This window comes from Schistocerca americana, chromosome 1 (assembly GCF_021461395.2).
Source record: "Schistocerca americana isolate TAMUIC-IGC-003095 chromosome 1, iqSchAmer2.1, whole genome shotgun sequence".
NCBI classification, from domain to species: domain Eukaryota; kingdom Metazoa; phylum Arthropoda; class Insecta; order Orthoptera; family Acrididae; genus Schistocerca; species Schistocerca americana.
The window spans coordinates 1,054,903,509-1,054,929,367 of record NC_060119.1 but is presented as its reverse complement, the minus strand read 5'-3'; the positions used below and the strand labels follow the sequence as shown (position 1 = coordinate 1,054,929,367).

At 42.2% G+C, this 25,859-nt stretch overlaps 1 protein-coding gene across 1 annotated transcript in view; it reads left to right on the top strand.

The window, feature by feature from the left end:
* The window catches only part of LOC124596241 (cadherin-86C-like), a 299,468-nt gene that overhangs the window by 203,893 nt on the left and 69,716 nt on the right, over window positions 1–25,859 (top strand). Inside the window, exons 13-14 of the mRNA XM_047135308.1 lie at window positions 14,833–15,014; window positions 17,184–17,283. Of these exons, the coding sequence (XP_046991264.1) occupies window positions 14,833–15,014; window positions 17,184–17,283 (282 nt within the window). The remainder of the gene's footprint in view (window positions 1–14,832; window positions 15,015–17,183; window positions 17,284–25,859) is intronic.

The following is a 25,859-nucleotide window of genomic DNA, read 5'->3' as shown; positions in this document are numbered from 1 at the left end:
GATGGTAGAGTTTTGTCATGACTGGCTCTCCCAAGGCCATCAGTAGTTCTAATGGAATGTTGTCTACTCCCGGGGCCTTGTTTCGACTCAGGTCTTTCAGTGCTCTGTCAAACTCTTCACTCTTATCTCCCATTTCATCTTCATCTACATCCTCTTCCATTTCCATAATATTGTCCTCAAGTACATCGCCCTTGTCTAAACCCTCTACATACTCCTTCCACCTTTCTGCCTTCCCTTCTTTGCTTAGAACTGGGTTGCCATCTGAGCTCTTGATATTGATACAAGTGGTTCTCTTCTCTCCAAAGGTCTCTTTAATTTTCCTGTAGGCAGTATCTATCTCACCCCTAGTGAGACAAGCCTCTACATCCTTACATTTGTCCTCTAGCCATCCCTGCTTAGCCATTTTGCACTTCCTGTCGATCTCATTTTTGAGACGTTTCTATTCCTTTTTGCTTGCTTCATTTACTGCATTTTTATATTTTCTCCTTTCGTCAATTAAATTCAATATTTCTTCTGTTACCCAAGGATTTCTATTAGCCCTTGTCTTTTTACCTACTTGATCCTCTGCTGCCTTCACTACTTCATCCCTCAGAGCTACCCATTCTTCTTCTACTGTATTTCTTTCCCCCATTCCTGTCAATTGTTCGCTTATGCTCTCCCTGAAACTCTGTACAACCTCTGGTTTAGTCAGTTTATCCAGGTCCCATCTCCTTAAATTCCTGCCTTTTTGCAGTTTCTTCAGTTTCAATCTGCAGTTCATAACTAATAGATTGTGGTCAGAATCCACATCTGCCCCTGGAAATGTCTTACAATTTAAAACCTGGTTCCTAAATCTCTGTCTTACCATTATGTAATCTCTCTGATACCTTTTAGTATCTCCAGGATTCTTCCAGGTATACAACCTTCTTTCATGATTCTTGAACCAAGTGTTAGCTATGATTAAGTTATGCTCTGTGCAAAATTCTACAAGGCGGCTTCCTCTTTCATTTCTTCCCCCCAATCCATATTCACCTACTATGTTTCCTTCTCTCCCTTTTCCTACTGATGAATTCCAGTCACCCATGACTATTAAATTTTTGTAATCCTTCACTACCTGAATAATTTCTTTTGTCTCGTCATACATTTCATCAATTTCTTCATCATCTGCAGAGCTAGTTGGCATATAAACTTGTACTACTGTAGTAGGCATGGGCTTTGTGTCTATCTTGGCCACAATAATGCGTTCACTATGCTGTTTGTAGTAGCTAACCCGCACTCCTATTTTTTTATTCATTATTAAACCTATTCCTGCATTACCCCTATTTGATTTTGTATTTATAACCCTGTATTCACCTGACCAAAAGTCTTGTTCCTCCTGCCACCGAACTTCACTAATTCCCACTATATCTAACTTTAACCTATCCATTTCCCTTTTTAAATTTTCTAACCTACCTGCCCGATTAAGGGATCTGACATTCCACGCTCCGATCCGTAGAATGCCAGTTTTCTTTCTCCTGATAACGACGTCCTCTTGAGTAGTCCCCGCCCGGAGATCCGAATGGGGGACTATTTTACCTCCGGAATATTTTACCAAAGAGGACACCATCATCATTTAATCACACAGTAAAGCTGCATGTCCTTGGGAGTAATTATGGCTGTAGTTTCCCCTTGCTTTCAGCCGTTTGCAGTACCAGCACAGCAAGGCCGTTTTGGTTAATGTTACAAGGCCAGATCAGTTAATCATCCAGACTATTGCCCCTGCAACTACTGAAAAGGCTGCTGCCCCTCTTCAGGAACCACATGTTTGTCTGGCCTCTCAACAGATACCCCTCCGTTGTGGTTGCACCTACGGTACGGCCATCTGTATCGCTGAGGCACGCAAGCCTCCCCACCAACGGCAAGGTCCATGTTCATGGGGGGCACTAGTGTTTATACTGTGAAATATCAACAATAGAAACAGACGGTTTAAGGATATAGATATAAGAAACATAGGCAGTGCTATCTGCAGTTTGTTTATACTACTACAATCTTTGACTATTCCCATGAACCGTAATGTGAGATAGTACTATCTATTGACAGTTCTTATTACTACATTCTTTGAATATTCATATGCAGTAACAGTTAAATGCTCCACAGCTGAGACAAATAAAGAAATACAGTGGCAAAATTTGAAAAGGAAACTAAAGACTGAGATAATGCTAGTAACATGGTTCAGTACAGTAACTGATGAAGGAAACTTCAAGCAAAAATACCAACTATGAATGCTATCAGACAAGACTGACAGAAGTGGTCGACAATGCAATGTAGAATCTGCTTTCTGACATGGGCTATGACACTGATGTTATGAAGTGCTAAGAACATGTTGATATCAGCAGGAAAACAATTCTGAAGGCAACAAGAAAGATTTCAGTTAGTTTGTCCTCACTGGTCACAAACTTGACACTTATGCCAGTTTCAGTTGCAACAGCAGCTCCTGTACCTGTGACAACTTCCAGCCATCAGATTAGAGCTAGTCTCAGGAGAAACAGAGAATTAGTTTAGTTTTTGGGAGGAGTTTCAGTCTTCTAGAGACAGAAATCATTCAATTTCTACTATGGACAAATACGTCTTCTCTTGCAAGTACTTGTAGGATGAGCCAAAGAGCCTAGTTGTAGGTGTTCCAATCACTGCTGATTTGTATGAGGAAATGAAACCCATTTTGGTTTCTCTCTATGGAGACACAAACATATAATTTAGACTTATCTTAAATATCTTAAACGTATGACACTGATGCTACATGCGCCCAACAGACATTTTGAATGCTACATATATAAAATGTAACAAATGCATACTGTGTACTTCTGTATCAGTTTTTGAGGTGATGAATCTATTCTTACCCATCAGTAGAGCTTGGTAAGCCAAGCCACACCATAAAATCTCTGTTTTTTATACTGCATCATAGCCATTCAAAGGTGTCACATCTGACCATATCCTTGGATTGAATACATTAGTGCCGTATGGACATTTTCCCTGCAGTGTTTCTGGCTGTATAGTGTGTGCTATCATAACTGCCTTAGTTTCTATCAGATCAGCCACAAACTAGGTTTGCTATCATTGAATCAGTCATCACTACTTACAACATTTTTGATGAGACAGCAAAATATTCCACATTACTGTGTCAGATAGGTGAGCATGCTGCTACCATCAGTGATGTTATCCTATCACCACCTCCTTTTAATAAGTTTGAGGCAGCCAGGGCAGCATTGTGCAAATCAGTCAAGTGGCAAATTTAACAGGCTATTTTCTCAGAACAATTAAACAGACAGGCACCCTAAGAACTTTACACCCTAAGAACTTTAGTGAACCTTGTATTAAAGCCTGGCAATACACTGTGAGCCACGTGGATAAGCAAATTTTCTCACAAGATCCCAGCTTCTTTAATATTTAACAAAGAGCTCGCACACTAAGTTAAGTTACGGTTAGCAGATCATGTTTTCGCATTGCAAGACTGATGCCCTCACTACCCAGCAGCCACCAGCAGTATGTGTGTTTGGCAGCCATGTTGTGCTGTACTCGGCAGCCTCGTTGTGCATTGATGTGCAGGTGGCTACTGAGCAGAGGTAACTGTGCCCAACACTTCACAACATGACACACCTGGAATGATGACAGCCATCTTGGCCTTCCCTTTAGCAGGCAACAACTGAACAGGTCCTAGTGCATATGAAGAAGTCCAACACTGCCACCATTGGCAACACCTTCTGGTGATTGAGATGCACTCCACTCAGCTGACAACAGAAAACTACCTAGCACCGCTCACCTCCCAGGGTATGTACAGCAGCCAACAGATTGTGCATTGGTGCTGGTTTCATGCACACTATGGCACTACCATGTGTAAGTGTTCACCTCCTTGCAAGCACCCAAATGCCACCCATGATCTTCACTAGGCATCAGAGGTCACGACATTGCCAAAATAAGCCAAAAATTCAACCAGGTGAATAAAGCCAATTTGTTTCCACTATCCGCCATGGTGATTGTATTACTAACCATCATTTTGGTCAACTTGAGTTCCAAGAGCAGCAAGATCCCGAGCACAGCTACTCTTCCTTATGCTGCAGATATCTCACCTTGTGTCCCAAAGATGATGAATGGGTCAATTATTAACATGTATGGATCTACTTACACAATAATGACTTTGGCAACAGCTAGAATTTCACCAGGATGTTTATGCAAGTAGATGTGTATGAAGTCCCATCAGGAGCAGGTTTTCTCCATAACTTTCATTTGTGTCCAGACTTAGAAGAAGGAGCATTCTTTTGAAGATCACTGGGCATTAGCATTTAGGGTACAACTGGGACCTTCAATGCTGGCTGTTCCAAAATGTGCAGATGCACTGAAAACCCCAGTGTGCAAGCTTCACCAATTACACCTTTCACTTGAAGATCAACTAGCAGCAACCAATAAATTGTACAGAAACATGAGAAAGGAATGTCTCATGTTGCAAGAAGAAACTTCCTTAGTACAGTACAAACTGTGTTGGTGACACAAGCAGCTGGTGGAAGCTGAATGTGAGCTTTCTTCTTTGAAACCATCTGCCACCATTTTTGAGAGCCACCATTACAGGACTTCAGCCTCAAAGACATCTGGCATAACATGGAGGACCTACAAATTAAAGTACAGAACTGCACCAGTAATCTTGGGAATGACAAAGAGTAAAGATATTTTAACAGTTTCGGCGACAAGAGGAGCGGTGCAAAACTGGATTGTCAACTTCACACTTCTCTTACTACAGTTGACTTACTTGAAGTGTTTAGTCGATCCTCTTCTCTGGATATGTGGCTGCATCGATCTTCACAACTTTTTCTCCAAAGAAATAATGCTTGCAAGAAACAGCCCCATCAGTCTTACCGGGCGTGGGCCGCTACCCTGCACGGTCTTAGTTGCAAGTGTCATTTTGTCACGGAGCAGTCGCGAGAGTCGTATGCCCACGTTATAGTGCGAGACATCATTGTTTGTTTGGCTCCTGATAGGGAGGTCCGGCAACGGGCCCTGCAGTTGGAAGACCCTCCCCTTGAGGAAGTCCTGTCCATTGCTCACTCGTATGGAGTCTCTCACACCGCAGGTCAACAGTTGGAAGCGTGGTGCGACGTCACGGCGGTTCAGGGCGGCGCGACGGGGCCACTGCATCCGGGGTGGATGACGTGCGAGCAGTACAATCCAGCCGTTATGGTCGCTCCCGCATGGCGCGTAAACAGAGTTCCGGCCACCGGCCCCTATTACTGTCCTGTGCATCGTGCTATATACATTATGATCGGTCAGAGTGCCCCCAGTGTTGGGCCGTTTGTCGCAAATGTAATAAAAAAGGACACATTGGTCAAAGTGGGCCGCTCAGCCTCAAAAGAATTGAAGGAAGCAGGTACAGAGGACATGGATGTTGACATTCAGGAAGTTTCATCGGGCCAGGCTCCCGACGCATCGGCACACAAACTCTTTATCGAGGTGTTGGTTCGGTCGCGCAGACTACAACTGCATGTAGATATGGGCGCTGCAGTTTCCTTGTTGAATGCACAAACTTCCTCCGACCTTGGGTCGCCCCCATCGGCGCCAGTTTACCGGCGTCTCCGCGGTTAAGGTGAACGGTTCATTCCCCTACTGGGTCAATTCACTACCGGCGTTACTTAAAAATCAGTCACTCGGCCTCTTATTTTTATTGCTGGCAGTGATGCGAGCTCCACTAACCTTTTTGGATTGGATGCCTTTCAAGCTTTCAGTTTTTCTTTCGCAGACACCATACAGTTGGTCTCTGAAGGCGTTCCCTATCAATCATTGGAATCTTTGACCTCTGACTTTAAGGATATCTTTGAGGAGGGTCTGGGGCATGTTTCAGACTTTGAAGCTCACTTAACATTGAAGGCGTCGGCTTGCCCGCGTTTTCTACATGCGAGGCAGATCCCCTTGGCTCTCCACCCTCAGGTTAGAGCAGAGCTAGACCAGCTGACAGTCCTCGGGGTCGTTCTTCCAATTTCTTCTAGTGAGTGGGCTTTGCCCCTCATTATTGTCAGGAAACCCTCAGGAAAATTACATCTTCGTGGCGATTTCAAGGCCACCCATTAATTCCCAATTGGTGGTGGACACCTATTCCTTGCCTCATTCTGATGAATTGTTCTCCGACGTGGTGGGAGGCCAATATTTTTCGAAAATCGATCTTTCGGAGGCTTATCATCAAATATCACTTGATGAGGACTCCAAACGGCTGGCGGTCATCAACACCCCGTTTTGCCTTTACCAATACCAGCGGTTGGCCTTCGGAATATCCAGTGCCCCGGCGATATTTCAGCGTTATCTTGAGCATGTCACATCGACAATCCCTCATTGAATTAATTACCTGGACGACATAATTGTCACAGGCCGCAGCATGAAGGAACACTTGCACAACCTTCGAACCCTCTTTCTCAAATTCAGGTCCGTGGGCCTGCGTTGCAACCTGCGTAAGTCGAACTTCTTCCAACCGTCCATTGAATATGTGGGCTACACCATCTCTCGGCACGGCGTCCAGCCACTAGAAAGTTTGGTCCAAGGTATCGTCGACCTTCTGCAGCCCGCTTCGCTGAAGGAGTTACAAGCTTTTTTTTTAGGCAAGATTGCCTATTACCACTGGTTCATTCCCAGGGCTTCCACCATAGCCCGCCCTCTGTACTGCCTTCTCCACAAGGGTGTTCCTTTTGATTGGTCACCGGCCAGAGTGGCTGTGCGGTTCTAGGCGCTACAGTCTGGAACCGAGCGACTGCTATGGTTGCAGGTTCGAAACCTGCCTCAGGCGTGGATGTGTGTGATGTCCTTAGGTTAGTTAGGTTTAATTAGTTCTAAGTTCTAGGCGACTGATGACCTCAGAAGTTAAATCGCAAGTGCTCAGAGCCACTTTAACCATTTTTTTTTTTTTTTGATTGGTCGCCTGCATGCGAGCGAGTGTTCACCTAGTTGAAGGGCCTCCTCATGTCAGCGCCTTGTTTGGCTACTTTTGACTCCAATAAGCCATTGGTCCTGGCTACAGATGCTTCACAGTATGGGGTGGGGATGGTCCTGGATCATCGCAACACGGATTGCTCCGAGCAGTCACTGGCATTTGCGTCTAAAACTCTTAGTTCCACGCAGGCCCATTACTCCCATGAGGAAAAAGAGGTTTTGGCGATTGTCTACGCTGTTACCAAGTTTCACCCTTTCTTGTATGGCATGAAGTTTCAGTTAATCACTGACCATAAGCCATTAATATCGTTATTTGGCCCTGCCTCAGATTCCGGATAGGGCGGCCCACAGACTGCAGCACTGGGCCTTGTTCCTCTCTAAGTACCATTATGACATTCATTTTCACCCTACCTGACAGCATGCCAATGCCGATGCTCTTTCCTGTCTTCCGGTGGGCTCGGATCCTAAGTTCAATCGGGAGGAGATTATGTGTTTTCATTTGGATGTGGCGTCCCGCCAAGCGGTTGATGGCTTCCCTATCACAAGTTCTGGAGTCGCCAGGAAAACGGCAGCTGACCCAGTTCTCTGGCAAGTAGTTTGCCTCGTTCAGCAGGGGTGGTCATCCTGACCTCCAGGTCGGGCCTCGGACCCTCTTTGTAATTATTTTGTTCTACGAGACCGCCTCTCAGTCTTGGAAGGAGTTCTCCTTCTGGCTACCGATGATACAGCTCCTCGCGTGGTTGTTCCTGCAAGTTTGCAAAGGGAGGTCCTCACGTTATTACATGAGGGACACTAAAACCTTGGCTCGCAGACATGCATACTGGCCCGGTGATGACAGAGAAATTGAGCACTTGGCGGCTGCCTGTTCCCAGTGGGCGAGCCAACAGGCATCTCCCAGGTCAGTGTTCTCTTCATGGCCACCTGCAACCCAGGCATGGGAACGTGTTCACATAGATTTTGTGGGCCCGTTTATCAATGGCTTTTGGCTCATTGCCATTGATGCTTATTCCCAATTCCCATATGTGGATTGCTGTTCCTCAACCACTTCAGAAGTTGCAATCCAGGCACTCGCAAAAATCTTCTCTGTGGAAGGTCTGCCAGTCACCCTGGTATCGGACAATGGACGTCAGTTTATTTCGCAGACCTTCCAGGATTTTTGTAGGCGCTTCGGTATTCAGCACGTTTGCTCTCCCCCCTTTCATCCACAATCGAATGGGGAAACCGAGAGCATGGTGTGCACATTTAAGACACAGATGAAAAAGTATGTGCACAAATTTCCTGCAGAAGAGGCGTTGACATTTTTCCTGATGGCATACCGGACCACACCGATGGGAGAACGCAGCCCCGCAGAGCTCCTCCACGGGCACCAACCTAGGACTCTGCTGCACCTCCTCCGGCCTGGTCCTCGCCAGTCTTCGCAAAACGGGGTACCCGGTTTTCCACCGGGTATGTTGGTCTGGGCACGTGGGTTTGGTTGCAATCCACATTGGATACCGGCAGTGGTCCTGCACCGCAATGGCTGCCGGCTCTATACCTTGCAGACGGGGGACCGGGAGGTATGTTGTCACCAAAATCTAGCTACGTTCACGTTCGGGCACCCACCCTCCGACCCCTCAGGCACTGGCCTCCCCATTGCCGGCACCCGTGTTGTTTTCTCAGGGGATGCTACTGCCACTCCCACCTATGACTCCGCCACACAGCGATGGTTCTCAGCCTTGATGACCCCCAGTAGCTCCAGCACCGGCATCGTCATCATTAGAGATGCCCCAGCGTGAGCCGGCCCCACTCGCAGGCCTGGTTTTTCAGGAGGCTGGTTCACCTGTGGTCGTGTCTTCCCCATCGTCCCCACCACTGGGCCTTGCCCCTCCCGAGGTGGAACGGGATCCAGAGTTCGAAAGCTTGTTGCCCATTCTGCCCCAGGCTCCGGTGGTGGGATGATGGGGGCCTCTTCGTGTTGGTCACTTCCAACCGTATTTGAAGGTTCCGGCTCAAGGATTGGCAGATCCCCCCGACTCCAGCATTCCAATGGACGTGGAGGTCATCGCTACTGCATGACGCTCCACCTTCTGATGCAGTGTATCACAGTGGCTTCACCCCGCGAAGGAGGAGGAGTGCAGTAGCGACCAGAAAGATCATGGGAGGCGCACATCGGCATGGCGCATCACGGACAGTAGTTGCCACTTGTAAAGTCCTGTCCACCAGAGGGCACGTGAGAATTCGGCTGCGCCCTCTGCCGCCAGAACAACAACTCAGGCAGCATGGGCCGTACCCAGTCAGTTTTACATCGAGCATGCCTAGCAGACAATTCCCGGTCTAACTATGTGAAGTGCAATGGACAACTCATACTTTCAGTTCATAAGAAATAACTTTGTATCCTCATACTTTCAGTTAAGTTCAGGTATATTTTCATCTCCACAAGTTTCACATAAACATACAAATTCTTGCAAGTCAACTACGATGATACCCGTTAGATACTATTAAATATAATTACATTGTTGGCGGTTTCATAACGAGCAGAAATTCAAAAACAGGACTTGCTTCTCGCAAGTCCAACACCAAGATTAAGAAAGAGTCTCTAGACAAAAAATGTTTGAATTGTTTATAACAATTACAGTCATTACACCATCAAAGAATAATGCGTGCTTGCTCCTTGTACATCACATACATCTTCTATGGCATAAGCGGCAAACACTTGTCGGCGTCGCTCGTCTGACGCAGCTCCTGTCCTCCCAGGACCAACGTCCATTCTGCACACACAGACATGTGTTGCGCAGTAAATAGGCTGTCTCTCACACTTATCTTTAAAATATCACATGTTCGAGATGGCAGAAGATCGAGTGGTTCCAGAATTTACATGTAAATTCTTGAAGTACTACATATTCCCCTCCCCAGATAGAACACACGGTATTTTATACATAACCATTATGTACATTAATATCATACTAGTAACAATCCACACTTCAAAAGTGATCATTTAGTACATAAATTTATATACACAATTTCTTTATCTTTCTTTCATAAATCCTAGTATTCTGTAGAGCAGGCTTCCAATTGTTGTCTTTCCACTAATTCTTTGCTCTACTTTGTTTTTAGAACATAAGCCTCTATTTATGATTTCATTCTGCATTACTCGTAATTATAAATGGTGAAAACTTTCTTTTCAGCTCCAATCATAAATTCCAGGTGTCACGGACTTTTAAATATTTCATCCTGTATTCTAATTTTTTGTACTATTTTTCCTCAGTACGGACTAGTATCATTATTCATAGTAGTTTGTAATCTGGAGGAACTCTGGGCAAATTAAAGTGTTCTTTCTGACACTCACAAAACATAATAATGCTGGTGGTCTATAGAATTCAAACTTACCAGAATAATCCATATAAAATGTATGACTTCTGTCACGATCTGTCCATTTCCCCTTTTTGAACAGTACCTATACCTTAGATATGGGTTGACCCCATGAGTGCACTCATTCTGTTTTGGTAGGTACGCCCCTCTTGATTCCTATTTTCCTATGGTACAAGTCAGTCCCCTTCTTGGTGCCCCTGTCCGCACAGTATAGGTCAGCCTTTCTTAGGTCTGCCTATCTACCTTTTATATTCAATAAATGCTGGGTGCGCCCCCCTCATCCTTTATGAGTAGGCCTCATGGTTCATTTCCCTAGTATACATCTTTATGTACGCTATAATTAAATGTTTTCTGGTAAAGTTACAAATCTGTTTTTCACCTCAGCTCCACTTCTTGATACTTCATTTAGTTCCCGGAGTCCTCCCTTACTTTTCAACTTATATGTACTTGGTATATACTATGTCTCTATACACCATTCAATATATAATATGTTTACTTAGGTTATAAGAGTCCCACTATCCTACAAATTATCAGAATATTTATTAGACTGACATTTCTTCATAATTGCCCCAATTGATTTCTCTCTGGCTTATGTTCTTTTTTCTTACTCATGCCTCCTTCTTATGTGTACTTGGAAATTGTCACAGTTCTTATACTTATATATATGTATATGATATTGAATCGTCATGGTTCTTATATGTCTATATGTTTTCCTCTATATATGTGCAATGCAGAAACTTCAGAATAAACAACAATGTATGTATGTGCAATGCAGAACCTTCACAATAAACAACAATGTGTGTATGTGCAGTGCAGAACCATCACAATAAACAACAGTGTGTGCATCCTTTCCCAGGGTACACATTCCTTTCCCCCAACAACACTTGACAGTTCTTTTGATGTGTAAGATCATTGTTTGTGTAATCGTATTTTTTGTGTGTATGCGTGTGTTTGTGTAGCCTGATTCTTCAGCCTACCTATATAAAATAAGTTGTATGTTATTGAAAACCACGGAAAATAAGAAGGACTTCAGTGACAGAAGTAAATGAATATGGAAAGAGGGAAAGATAGATAGGTACTGAAATGAGAAGTCAGAAAGGAAAAAGTAGAAATGGTTGCTAAGATCGAAGAAGAGAAAGAAGATAGCTCCAAAGACAGGAAACCCTTCCCACCCCCCTTCCTCAGGATCCCTACCTCGCTGGTACTTGAGTGAGAAGCTGGAGGAGGTATGGTGTTAAATCATCTCCTACAGAACGGACATTCTCAACTTCACCCTTGAGGTCCCCGAAGAAAATCTTAGCAACCCCTATGGAACGTCAAATGGTGAAGAATCAGTCACACTTGTTTGCGAGGGTCATTTGAAAGGTGTGGTGTGTGTTCCGTGTTAGCCAAGTTTGTACTTTCACTACCCAACCCTCCAAAAACTAATACAAACCCTCCCATATACATCACAAGGGTATGAAATATTCTATAACAAATATACAATTATACACTATGATCAAATAGTTGTTTAGTTAATCACTTTAAACTATATTTTATACATATATAAAATACTCTGTTCAGTTTCCAGAATGAGATTTTCACTCTGCAGTGGAGTGTGCGCTGATATGAATCTTCCTGGCAGATTAAAACTGTGTGCCCGACCGAGACTCGAACTCGGGACCTTTGCCTTTCGCGGGCAAGTGCTCTACCATCTGAGCTACCGAAGCACGACTCACACCCGGTACTCACAGCTTTACTTCTGCCAGTATCTTGTCTCCTACCTTCCAAACTTTACAGAAGCTCTCCTGTGAACCTTGCAGAACTAGCACTCCTGAAAGAAAGGATACTGCGGAGACATGGCTTGGCACGACTCACGCCCGGTACTCACAGCTTTACTTCTGCCAGTATCTCGTCTCCTACCTTCCAAACTTTACAGAAGCTCTCCTGTGAACCTTGCAGAACTAGCACTCCTGAAAGAAAGGATATTGCGGAGACATGGCTTCGTAGCTTCGGTAGCTCAGATGATAGAGCACTTGCCCGCGAAAGGCAAAGGTCCCAAGTTCGAGTCTCGGTCGGGCACACAGTTTTAATCTGCCAGGAAGTTTCATATCAGCGCACACTCCGCTGCAGAGTGAAAATCTCATTCTGGAAACCTCCCCCAGGCTGTGGCTAAGCCATGTCTCCGCAATATCCTTTCTTTCAGGAGTGCTAGTTTTGCAAGGTTCACAGGAGAGCTTCTGTAAAGTTTGGAAGGTAGGAGACGAGATACTGGCAGAAGTAAAGCTGTGAGTACTGGGCGTGAGTCGTGCTTTGATAGCTCAGATGATAGAGCACTTGCCCGCGAAAGGCGAAGGTCCCGAGTTCGAGTCTCGGTCTGCCAGGAAGTTTCACTCTGTTCAGTTCTTGCTCCTTGTACATCACATACAGCTTCTATGGCGCAAGCGGCAAACACTTGTCGGCGTCGCCTGTCTGACACAGCTCCTGTCCTCCCAGGACCAACGTCCATCCTGCACACATAGACATGTGTTGTGCAGTAAATAGGCTCTTTCTCATACTTATCTTTAAAATATCGTGTGTTCGAGGTGGCTGAAGGTCAAGTGGTTCCAGAATTTACACGTAAATTCTCGAAGCACTACAATATGTTGATCAGTTACTGACCCAGGCTGTGCTGTATTTGGAATCAGTGGACACAAAAGCCAGCGTGAATACACCCTGCTCCCAAAGAAAAGCTGTGGAAATCTTCCAGTATTGCATTACTCACCAGGAATCATTGCATATGACATTGCCTACCCACTTTAACCATCTTTCTTCTGTGCCTACTACACCCATGCAGGTTAGTGACAGTGCAACCAATGACAGTTACTCCCTCACATGTGTGTTTAGTGCTTCCAAGTTCCTGACCAACAATAGCATTGAGGGAGCTACAATGCATAGGATTGAAACTACAGAGAGACCACCATCTCTTACAAGGCACGATGCCTTTCCACTGAAAACCTACAGATTGCGAAATTCCTGTAGATGAAGTGTTAACTAAGGACTGCTCCTCTACTTTCTTCTCCCTTTTTCCCTTCCCTCCCTCCACCTCAGCCTTCCGATGCTGCACCAGGTAGCCCAGATAGCCTTGCCTGCCACGTGTAGTCCCTGCACACTCCACCAGGCAGCACTGTTTTCTCTCCCCCCACCACTGCCATGTTATCCCTCCTGCTTCCCCACTCTACTACAGATTGTTGCTTCCATTCAGTGCATTTCAGTTTCAGCCAGGGATAGCAATTGTGTGTGTGTATGGTATGTGCTAGCCTGTGTGAATGTGTGTGTTTTTCTTTTTGATGAAAGCTTTGGTCAAAATCTTAAAGTGTACAGTCTCTTCATTGTGCCTGTTTGCAACTCAGCATGTCATCTTTATGGTGAGTAGTAATCTATCCTTTCCATAATTGTTGATATTCCAACCTGGACTTTCCATTGTTTGATTTAAACATAAACTATATTTATTCACAAAAGAACCGATTTTTTGGGGTAAACTGACACAAAATAATACATGAATTTGTCAGAAGACACAAAAAATAATCTCTTGCCAAACAAGTTTCTTTGCTGATGAGCAATAACAGAATATCATAATAATGCATGTATATGTAAACCAGTTATTGAAACCAATCGGATGAGAAATGTTGAAATATTCATCATATTCAGTAAACGTGACACATATCATTTTGAATTTATAACTCAAAGTAGAGGAACCCTTGAACAGAACAAGGCTTCTGGAAAAGACTAAACTTTCAATACTGTAAAAGATGCCCTGTCTTATGTTCAGAAAGATAAAGACAGTCTTCATCACCCTCATTCGATTAGCAAGATATTGGGAGGTACTAAAGTATTAGTTTCTCGGCTTTTGGCATTACATCGACTTACTTATTCTGTTGATGTTCTACTTTTGTGAGTAACATTTGTATGCAGTTACATAACACTTTCTACTTTCTTTGGCCTATTTTTTCATTACTTTTATTATTATTTAACTATACTCTTCTCTTCATATATTAGAAAAAACTGTGGTGGTTCTGATACAATATCTTGCACAATAGAAGCATATACCGCTCCAGCAAACAATATAACTTTTTTCTATTTTAGTATGGGTTTAAATATTTAAACAAACATGTCTACTGCCTTGTCTGTATGCGAATTGCCATCACTAGATAAATGTCTTATATAAAAATGCTGTTTATCTGGCTTCATAAGCTTTCCCAAAAGAATAACTCGATATGCTCTTCAAGTTTGCAACCAGATCTTCAAGTCAAACTGACACAATATTTGTACAGTCCACTTCAAGATGATGACCATGTGGACTGTCAAAATAATGTGGCAGCTTTGCTTGAAGATCGAGCTCCAAACCCAAGAAGATCAACACATACTGTTTATACTTTAGGTAAAGACAACCATTACTAATCTTTATCAACTGAAACTGAGTTGTAAAACTTGAGTAATGGTTATTCCTGTGTGAAAGATAAATGGCACTGAACTAGCAACTGAGACAAAATGGTCAAAATATTCACAATACATGCCTTGCAATAATACTGTCATTTTTCCTTACAGAGTTTCATCTTCATGTAGAGGCTACAGATATGGATGGTGATGAAAGGGGGAACACAGCCAATGTTCCACTTATCATTCATGTCCTAGATGTAAATGACAATGCTCCAGTCTTTGAGAAAGATATATACGAATTTGTCTTGCGACAAGATCTAAGTGACTTCACTACAAGTGCACAAGTGAAAGTGAGTGATAGTTAAAAATAATAGAATCATATGGATTTATGATTAAAAAATTTGCTTCTTTTCTATTACCTCACAATAAGTCTTTTGTGTTAAAGAGTGGAAAAAATGTGTGGGTTTATTGAAAAGTGATGCACCACAGTTTCTTGACATGGATTTAAATGGCTTGACACTGACACTGGCAGATAAATAGCTTCATATTGTCTTGATTTATGCAATTTGCTTGATAAGTGACAGAAACAGCAGTAAATAATCAATTATTCATGTACTGCTATCCTCTTAAGTGAGAGAAGAGACATAAGGATTTGTTCATTCGGTGGGCCAAAATACAAAATTTGGATGTAATTGACAAAGAAATATGAAGTCAATCACAATGGCCTCAAAGTATGAAAAAGTCCTGAAGAGGTTTACACAAAGCTTACTGATGCCCTATGAATACAAGTAACAGTTGTAGCTCCATCAAATGTCATAAACACAAAGAACCATTTGGACAACATGATGCAACAGCTATTGTTATTGTTGTTGTTGTTGTTGTTGTGGTCTTCAGTCCAAAGACTGGTTTGATACAGCTCTCCGTGCTACTCTATCCAGTGCAGACCTCTTCATCTCTGAATAACTACTGCAACCAACATCCTTCTGAATCTGCTAACTGTATTTGTCTCTTGGTCTCCTTCTACAATTTTTACCTCCCATACTTCACTTCACTACTAAACTGGTGATCCCTTGATGTCTCAGAATGTGTCCTATCAACTGATAGGACACAAATTTCTTGTCTCTCCAATTCTGTTAAGTACCTCCTCATTAGTTACATGATCTACCCATCTAATCTTCAGCATTCTTCTGCAGCACCACATTTCTAAAGCTACTATTCTCTTCTTGCCTAAACTGCTAATTGTTCATATTTCACTTCCATACATGGCTACATTCCAGACAAATACCTTAAGAAAAGACTTCCTAACACTTAATATATTTGATGTTTACAAATTTCCCTTCTTTAGAAACGCGTATTTTGCCATTACCAGCCTACATTTTATATCCTCTCTACTTTGGCCATCATCAGTTACAGTTACTCAAATGGCAAAACCTATTTACTACTTTAAGAGTCTTGTTTCCTAATCGAATTCTCTCAGAATCATCTGATTTAATTCAACTACATTCTATTATCCTTGTCTTTCTTTTGTTGATGTTCATCTTATATCTTCCTTTCAAGACACTGTCCATTCTGCTCAAAAGCTCTTTCAAGTCTTTTGCTATCTCTGATAGAGTTACAATGTCACCGGAAATTCATTCAATCACACATTATGTTCTGCAGGTCTCATCAAGACGAAACCATCAGTGATGTGGAATGGGCCAAAACATACATCATTAGGCCTATAGAGTTGCAGCTAGTCGAAATACTTCTGCAATATATATTAATAATTACCATTATAGATATAGAGCTTGTGTTATTTGGCAAAGACATTCATTCCCTAGTAATACTCAAAAAACCATAGAACAGCTGATAATTTCAAAAGGCTTCTGGTTGTTTTTTTTCTTTTAATTATGTTATATGGAGATGTTCATCTGCTACAATAACTGCAGAAGTATTCTTATTACTCTAAGTATGATGGAGATTTATTAACAATGAGCAATGTTTCGTACAGTGATAGCCAGTTTTGGCAAACCCATAATCTAAATATTCAAACATATTACAGGAGATTTTAGGTAAGCTTTTAACTTAGTTTAGCTTCTCTAAAATTCTCCAGTTTCCTTCTTGTATCTGTGATAAATTTTAAAAACTTTTCCACCATAAAATGACTGTCACTTCATTCTCTATGCAAAGGTATAGAGTTTCTACATGAAGTTTCCCAAGTTTAATTCATAGTTATTTTTTGTGATCATGGTCAGAAAGAAATGTTTCTAGATCCTGTATGAGATATGACAAAATGTCCTGATTACCCAGTTTCTGAGCTGGCTTTGTAAAATTTCTGGCAGAAACGTCTGTTTATCATATTGACAGTGTCATGTAAATCAAAGTGCAGTGTTCTGACAAAATTCATGCATTTAGATTAGATTAGATTCATTGTTCATTCCGCAAAATTATAGTTATGAGAACTTTACGGATGTAGAACATGTCATTTGAATTTGATTAAAAAGTTGATCCTTATAAACAACTTTTGAAAAATATTTCAGGCTTTAGATGGTGATGCTGAAGCACCTAACAATGTGGTCCATTACTCCATTGACTACAATACACGGGATGCAACGAAATTTCGTATAGATAAAATAACAGGTTTGTAACAAGCATTAGTATTTTTATTTTCTTAAAAATATATATATTGCAGAGTTTTTTAGAAGAATAAACAACAACAATGAAAAACTTTTTAAGAAATATTTATGTTGTAGCCTGCTACTGATGCATGTGAGTGTTAGTGCACAGAGTATAGTGTCAGTGTAGTGTGTGCTTAATTTGTACAAAGCCTTATTCCTTTCATGGATTCCACCTAATGTGTATCAATTACTGTGTCACTTTGTGGCTTTACAAGAACTGTCAGCTCTTACTTTTGATCACATGTGCAGTTTATTACTCAACTATCACAAATGAACGCATGTCATAGTGGCATAAGTTGTATTCTACTGAAACCACCACAAGTGTCAGTTTGTTACTAATGCTCATAATGACTCTTATGCAGACTCTTGGTGCATGACACAGTCATCTGTTTAGCTCTAGGCAAGAAAGTGTGGCAGAAGGCTTTATTCCGTGAATAACTCCCCATTGGCAGGAGTTTTGCAAATAGCACAATCTTTTGAATTTTTTCAGGCAGCAGGTGTTAAAATTTAAGCACAGGGCAATGTGGCAGTAGTGTCACAATATGTGTGCACTAGGACAACAGATAACTTGCACAAGGAAGCAGCAGCGGTGGTAGTAAACATGCGGGCCCAGTGCCGAGCAGACTAAGACTGGTTCGAGCAAGCAGCCGCGATCACCACAGCGCCAGTGTTGGCATTCTCTATTTTCATCTTGGCCTTTCTGTTTTGTCCAGCATAAATGATCAGTGTGCCATAAGTACTGGGCTACTACTTGTAATGCTTGCCAAAAGAAAGGCCTCACGGTCTCCATTTGCCATTTGCTGAAGGTTGCTCTGGAAGGGACAAGGACGGAAACTGTGTGAGTCCAGTGCTTATGACTTCTCCCTAGTTGTTTATCATGTTTTTTGCAAAGTGCTCTGGCTACAGGTCGACAAAGGTGCTGCAATGAAATCATTGAATTCTCAAACTTTTGTGAGTTTAGGCTCGCCACTGTTGATGCCCGTCATGTGGAAGCAGGTCAGTTATAACAAACTGAACGTTGTGCTGTAGGGACAATTTACAGCATCTGCCTCTTATAAGTCAGTGGTTCATTCCATGACATTTTTAGTGGTTGCTGATGCTGGTGTTGAGAACTTGTTTGGGATGGACGCATTTCAACATTTGGATTTTCTATCACCAATGCAGTTCACCTTATGTCCAATCAGGTACCGTCTTCTCAATTGGAAACACTGTGTGAGGAGTTTTTGAACTTGTTTTCAGAAGGTATAGAGTGTGCTACAAATTTTTCTATTCATATTTCTTTGAAATCCACAGCTTGGTCTCGCCTTTGTCATGTGCACCCTATTCCTTTCACCATGAAAGATCAAGTGAAAACAGAATTGAACAGACTTTAATTTCTAGGGGTAGTTCAAATTGTTATAGATAGTGAATGGTCATCTTCACTGGTTGTAGTTCAGAAGCCGTCAGGGAAACAGCATTTCTGGCGACTTCAGTACTACTTTCAATGCCTGGTCAATCATGATAAATATCCTCTTCTATGCCAGGAGGACCCATTGGCGAAAATATTGGATGGCTAGTGCTTTTCTGAAACTGATTCCTCCGAGGAGTATCTGCATGCTCCTGTTGACGAAGAGTTCGATAGTTGTGGTTTTGAATACTCCTTGTGGCCTCTATCAATATTTGCACCTTCTTTTTGGTGTGCCTCATACCCCAGTTATTTTCCAACAATTTATAGAGCAATTGAATATGCCTGCCCCAGGTTGCATTAGTTATCTGGATGATATTGTTGTCATGGTTTCCTCCATAGGTGTTACTTTAAAAATTTATGCATTTTGTTTCTGTCTTACATTCTGCAGGCTTACAGTGTAACCTCATGAAATCTCAGTTTTTTCAAACTTTTGTTTGTTTGGGGTTCAAGATCAAGCAAGATGGCATTTGTCCTCTGCCAGAGCAAATCTCCACTGTTGCATGTACACCTTGCCCCTTGTCCACAAAGGAGCTTCAGACCTTCCAGGTACAATAGCCTACTACCATAAATTACTGTCAGGGCAACCACATTGAACCACCTGTTGCATGCCTTGTTACTCAGGAATGTACCTTTTTTGCTGGAGGCTGGATTACGAATGTGATTTCCAAATGTGGAAATCCACACTATTCTTGGGCCCTTGTTTAATTACCTTCTCTCTGGACCAGCACATAGTTTTGGTGACTTGACACCTCACAGTATGGCCTTGGCGTAGTCCTAGTGCACTGATATGCCGGCAGCTGTCACTTTCACCTCTAAATCTCTCATTCCAGTCAGCAGTGTTACTCTCAGGTGGAAATAGAGGCTCTTCCCATAGGCTCCAAGTTTCACCTTGTAACTGACCATAAACCCTACGTTCCCTTGTTTAACCCTTACATTTCCTTGCCTCACAATGCAGCACCTGTGAGCAGTGTGCCTGACAACAGGCAGCTCCAGGGCATCTCTGTCCCCCTGGCCTGCTCCATGCCAGCCATGGGAAAGTATTCAATTAGACTTTGTGGGCCCCTTCTTGAATTCCTATTGGCTCTTGGTTGTGGATGCATTTTCCTGGTATCCTTACATTTTGCAGTGTGCATTGACCTCAGCTGAGGCCACAATTCATATGCTTTTGAGGGTTTTTTGTATTAAGGGATAGCCTTGTACCTTAGTTTCCGATAATGGGACTCAGTTCATTTCTCACACCTTTCACTTGTTTTGTTCCTGTCACGGCATCTGTCATGTTACAACTCCACCATTTCACACTCAATCAAATGGTGAGGCAGAATGACTGGCGTATATGTCCAAGTCCCAAATGGGAACGTTTATTGAGGATTCTTCACCAGACAACGCCCTTCTCTGTTTCTGAGCACCTATCACTTCTCACCTATGGGAGAGCAGAGACCAGCTCAGATGCTTCACAGCTGGCAGCCACACATGCTCCTTCACCTTCTATGGCCTGTGACAGGTTTGTCAGCCCACTTTGCACCAAGATCACCAGAGTGGGCGTGAGGGTTTGATTGCCACTCCAAGTAGATACTGGCCACTGTTGTCCACTGCAGGGGATGCCGTCTTTGTGTTATCCATACAGCTGACAGGCTGGTGGCATGCCTCTTTAATCAGCTGCCCCACCCCCACCCCCTCACCACCAGAAGCTACAGGTTCGCAGGTGTGGCCCCTGTCTCCACAGCCTGCCCCATTGCCCTCCACCTCAAGAGGCTGCTGTGCAGGCACCCCTGTCCCATTGGCTGCCTCCTGCATGTATGACACCCTGGTGATCCAGCTTCTCAGCACTGGATGCTGGTCTGTCTCTGGCCTTGGGTCTGTTGCTGCACCTGTGTTCTGGTTGGGCCACCTCTGCCGGTCCCCTCGCCATTGTCACATCAGTCATTGTCACTTGTGGGTCCAGCCTGGCCTCCTCCACACTGGGACATGCCTGCTGATGATGGTGCAGAGAAGGTGATAGTACCCTTCTCCTCAGAGCTATAGTCAGGCACTGGCTTGGGCCCACCGTCCTCAGGCATGTCCGCGTCTCTGCATGTTCTGGCCCTATGCTCTGGCACCTGCCCAGCACATCATTCTGCCCCATTGTCAGCACTGGCTCCTGCCACTCTGGAACTGATGAATGTGTCTCTCTGTCACTTTGACACCCTCTTCACACACCGGAGAGGTGTGCTGTATCTTGCTGCTATGTGTGTGAGCGTGACTGCACTGAGTATAGTGCTGCCATGCGTGTGTACTTCAATCAATCACCAACTGTGTGCACATGGCAGTCTCTGCCTATATATGCGAATCACACCTATATATGTACAGAGCAGTGCTGACTCATACTCACTATGTTCTTTTAGTTTGTACTACTCACATCAGTTATTCTGTGTATCACTTATGTTGCACTTTGTGTATGATCCTTTCGTCTTGTTACATGCGGAGTCATGAAAGGCTTATTTCTGTTATTGTTCAGAAGCTTATGAGTAAAAATAAATAGAAAAAGGACTCACCGCAAACCTAATGGATGGAAAATGAAATTTACTGTATATGCTTCCACCAACTGTAGAAAAAATTTCAGGGAAAACTATGAGGGAATATACATTAATAGAGCATACTTTAATCATCTTTACTGCTAATGACACTGCAATGTTTTCCTCTACTGACGACAAACTTCAACAATAAATGGAACGACTTCATAGAGTAAGTCAGAATGTAGCCCATTAAGTCAATAATAATACTAAGATAATGATTAACAAGTACAACAGAAAGAAAGTAGAGAAACAGAGAAGTCACAGAACCAGATGAGTTTTTGTGTTGAAGGTAGTTGAAGACAAAGACTAGATGGGTAGGAAAAGAAGCAGAAGAGTAAAAACACACATGAATACTTTTAATAAAACTGAATAGAGGTTTGAAAACAATAATTCTAGTATAACTGAAAAGGAAAGTCTACAATCAGAGCATATCACCATTTTCATCTTATTGCAATGAGACATAGAGTTTTTAATGTGGAAACCATTCAAAACTAGTGTCTTTGAGTAAGTAATCAGGGGATGCATTTTGAGAATTACTAAGAAAGACAAAAAACTGGATGAGGGAATAGGAGTGGAAGATATCATGGAGATGTGAGGGATATTTAACTACATGAATTAATAGTAAATGTGCTGGGGAAGTTCTTTGCTAGATTCCATGACATAAGAGAAGACTGAGACTGTTATAGGTAGACAGATTACATTAGAGCACAGGCAGGAGCAGCAGAGATGTGTTTTATGGAATAGTGTGATGTGTAGATAAGACTACAGGAGACATTTTATTGAGCAGTGAATATCAAATGATGCAACAGATGCTGCTGCTAAAGATGATGATGATTGAGGTTATGGTGTAGTAGTGCCATAAATTTTTATCTATTGTACTAACAGAAAAGGTAATGTCACAAGCTAAGTAATGGATATCACATTGACCATTCTTTTTACTTTGTTCTCTGGCCTTAATACAAGCCGATGAATCTGCTTTTTCCTCACGGTCTTCACAGAACTTTCACTTCAAATCAGTACTACTTGTCTTCAGTGCAGATTATTACCATTTGGCCTGCTCATATAGCAGAATGCACTGTGTGCTACCTTGCATCAAAGGAAGGTGAGCCAAATCTGCACCGAACCTGCACAGTGCATTGGCAATTGGGCACCAACCAACCTAAGTGTGGTTTTCAGATGGTTTCCCTCACTCAGTTAGATAAATGCTGGGCTGGTCCTCACTTTAAACCTTAGAAAATATGATACACAAACAGTGAAAATACAATCGCACACAGGACAAAGTTTACACAATTCACATACAGGCGGTGAACACAATTTCTCTCCCTTAGGAATCTGATGATTTTCACAACAGAAAGGGCATCTGGCCACAAAGTTAAATAAAACACAGGTGCAGCAAAGCTCATCCCAGGTTGTGTAAAAAAACTCTTAACAAAAAGAAGAAGGAGAAGTGTCATTTATTACCATTCACTGAGAACATTCTCCACTTCATATCCATTGGCTTGTAAGAGTATCAATCATTCATAGAGTCTATCATTGTGAAGAAACTTATATGCTAATGAGTATGATAACATAAAGAAGTAATTGTCAGATATTAATCCTGTAGCTGAATCATTACTAGCTTTTAGCTTATACAGGCTATAAATGAATATACTAAGGATAACACAAGAGCTAGCAAACTTAGAAATGCTATTTCTTCCTCTGCTATACTAAGCAGCTGTTGTTTGCCTACTGATGTTGTTTATGACTTGCATAACTAAGCTGATGACTGACAAAGAAACCAGTCATATAAATGCTTGAGAATAGATGCCTGTTTATAATGAACATTGTTTCATCTCATGTTCCTAATAGCTTTCAGTCTTTGAATGTAGATCATCTTCTCATGGTTGTGCTTGAAGAGATCATGTATTGCACCTCTCATCTTCACCACACTGCCATACATCTACAATTGACCTAATTGGAAAAATACAATCACAGCATATTTATAATTTATAGCTCTTATCCAGATGATTGACCATTTAAAATGTGACTATCAACAAACCACAACATACTACATCAACACAAAAGAAAGGAGGCTTCTCACAGAAACTAGATGCCATGGTGTATTAGTGCATGACTGTTTATTCAAATCTGAATGAAATCCTTACACTAAGACAAGGTTAATTAAAACTGATCAGTTCAGTGGTAATGGGTGAGTAGTTTACTGCAGGTAGTCCACCAGAAAATGTCGTGTATGAGGTACAATGCAAAAGAAATTAAACTGATGCTGCAAATTTATGTACGTATCAAATATTTTTAGTTATTGTGACTTCTTCGGAGTAAGAATACTTTAAGTATATACACATTTGTGTTCAGTCCTCACAATATACAGAATATTTCTGTGTGTTGATTCCATGAGGCTCCACAGGAATTCCGCCATTTTCCTTCTGACAGAGTGCCACAAATTTCTTTAGTAAACTGCTTTTAAATTTCCACTAAGATGATTGATTGTTATGAAATTTTTCACAGGATAAAGGCATAGTTTGAAATCAAAAAACAGTTGCATACTTATATGCCATGATAAATAGTTCTTTAGTAACGTGAAGTGTGTCAAGTTAGTACTTAGAATACAGCTTTACATAACATTTTTTAAAACATATCTGAAATAGAAAATGAGCACCTACAATGATCCATTTAAATACACAGTGCAAAATTTTCATCATCAAATCAACAATATCACATAGAAAATCAGATACTATACTCTGTGAGGAAATGACAGGTCATCAAGAAATTATCTTCAGTGCATGAGATAATGATTAAATAAATCCCTCTTCAACTTTTTTTGACAAGAGTGTCTGGCTAAGGGTAGGTGGCTTATAACTCTTAATAAGTTAACATGGAATGTAATTCTCATAACAAACTTTGCCCTACATCAATCAAAATCAGTTAGAGCTCTTGGACTGGAAGTTTACTTCAAACTGTAATAAGAAGACCGAGTTTTCATATAACTTAAGTTTATTGATAAAGAACTGGTGCCATCCATTGAAGCCTCATCACATGTAACTAATGTATCTTTGATTATTCCTCAGTACAAACTTCTTCAATGAATTTAGATAAATGGAGGGGGGTGTTTGTGACAAATTTCTGCCGATAATCCAGTGGTTTCTTCCAAAAACTTGACAAATTCGCTCCTCCAACTCCTGAAGAGTTTTTGGTTTTCTGCAATCAACTTTCTCTTTTGCCCACTCCCAGATAGGCATTTGCTCAGGACTCCTTGTTACCCACTCAACGTGGCTATGTTGTCCCGACCAGTGTCGAGGCTTACAAAGTGAGGCAAGGCTCCATGTTCCATTAAGATTAGGTCATTCTAATTGTCTCATGTGAATACAATACTGTATACATCATTTTCAAACATCTTGGGATGCTGTTCAGCATGCACTGTGTCCCAAATGAGATATGCGCCAACAACTTTTATGGATGTCATGAAACAACACAGTTTTTGTGGGTGTCATGCTGCACCAAACTAATCCCTTTGATTGGTGTTGACTTTATTGAACAGCTGGTCTAGAATGGTCTGTGCCCAATAATAACCATTGTGCCAGTTAACAGACTCCCCAACCTGCAACACAGCTTCTTCTAACCACAGGATATTATCAAAACTATCAGACCAGTCTCCATTCTAAGAAATGTAATAGATATACTATGCCTGTCTGAGCATCACATTGTGTCTGATATGGAAAAGGTAGTTAACCATACAGTAAAGCTGCATGCCCTCGGGAAAAATTACGGCTGTAGTTTCCCCTTGCTTTCAGCCGTTCGCAGTACCAGCACAGCAAGGCCGTTTTGGTTAGTGTTGCAAGGCCAGATCATTCAATCATCCACACTGTTGCCCCTGCAACTACTGAAAAGGCTGCTGCCCCTCTTCAGGAACCACATGTTTGTCTGGCCTCTCAACAGATACCCCTCCGTTGTGGTTGCACCTACGGTACGGCCATCTGTATCGCTGAGGCACGCAAGCCTCCCCACCGACGGCAATGTCCATGGTCCGTAATTTTTCCCGAGGGCACGCAGCTTTACTGTATGGTTAAATGATGATGGCATCCTCTTGGGTAAAATATTCTGGAGGTAAAATAGTCCCCCATTTGGATCTCCGGGCGGGGACTACACAAGAGGACGTCATTATCAGGAGAAAGAAAACTGGCGTTCTACGGATCGGAGCGTAGAATGTCAGATCCCTTAATCTGGCAGGTAGGTTAGAAAATTTAAAAAGGGAAATGGATAGGTTGAAGTTAGATATAGTGGGAATTAGTGAAGTTCGGTGGCAGGAGGAACAAGACTTTTGGTCAGGTGAATACAGGGTTATAAATACAAAATCAAATAGGGGTAATGCAGGAGTAGGTTTAATAATGAATAGAAAAATAGGAGTGCGGGTAAGCTACTACCAACAGCATAGTGAACACATTATTGTGGCCAAGATAGACATGAAGCCCATGCCTACTACAGTAGTACAAGTTTATATGCCAACTAGCTCTGCAGATGATGAAGAAATTGATGAAATGTATG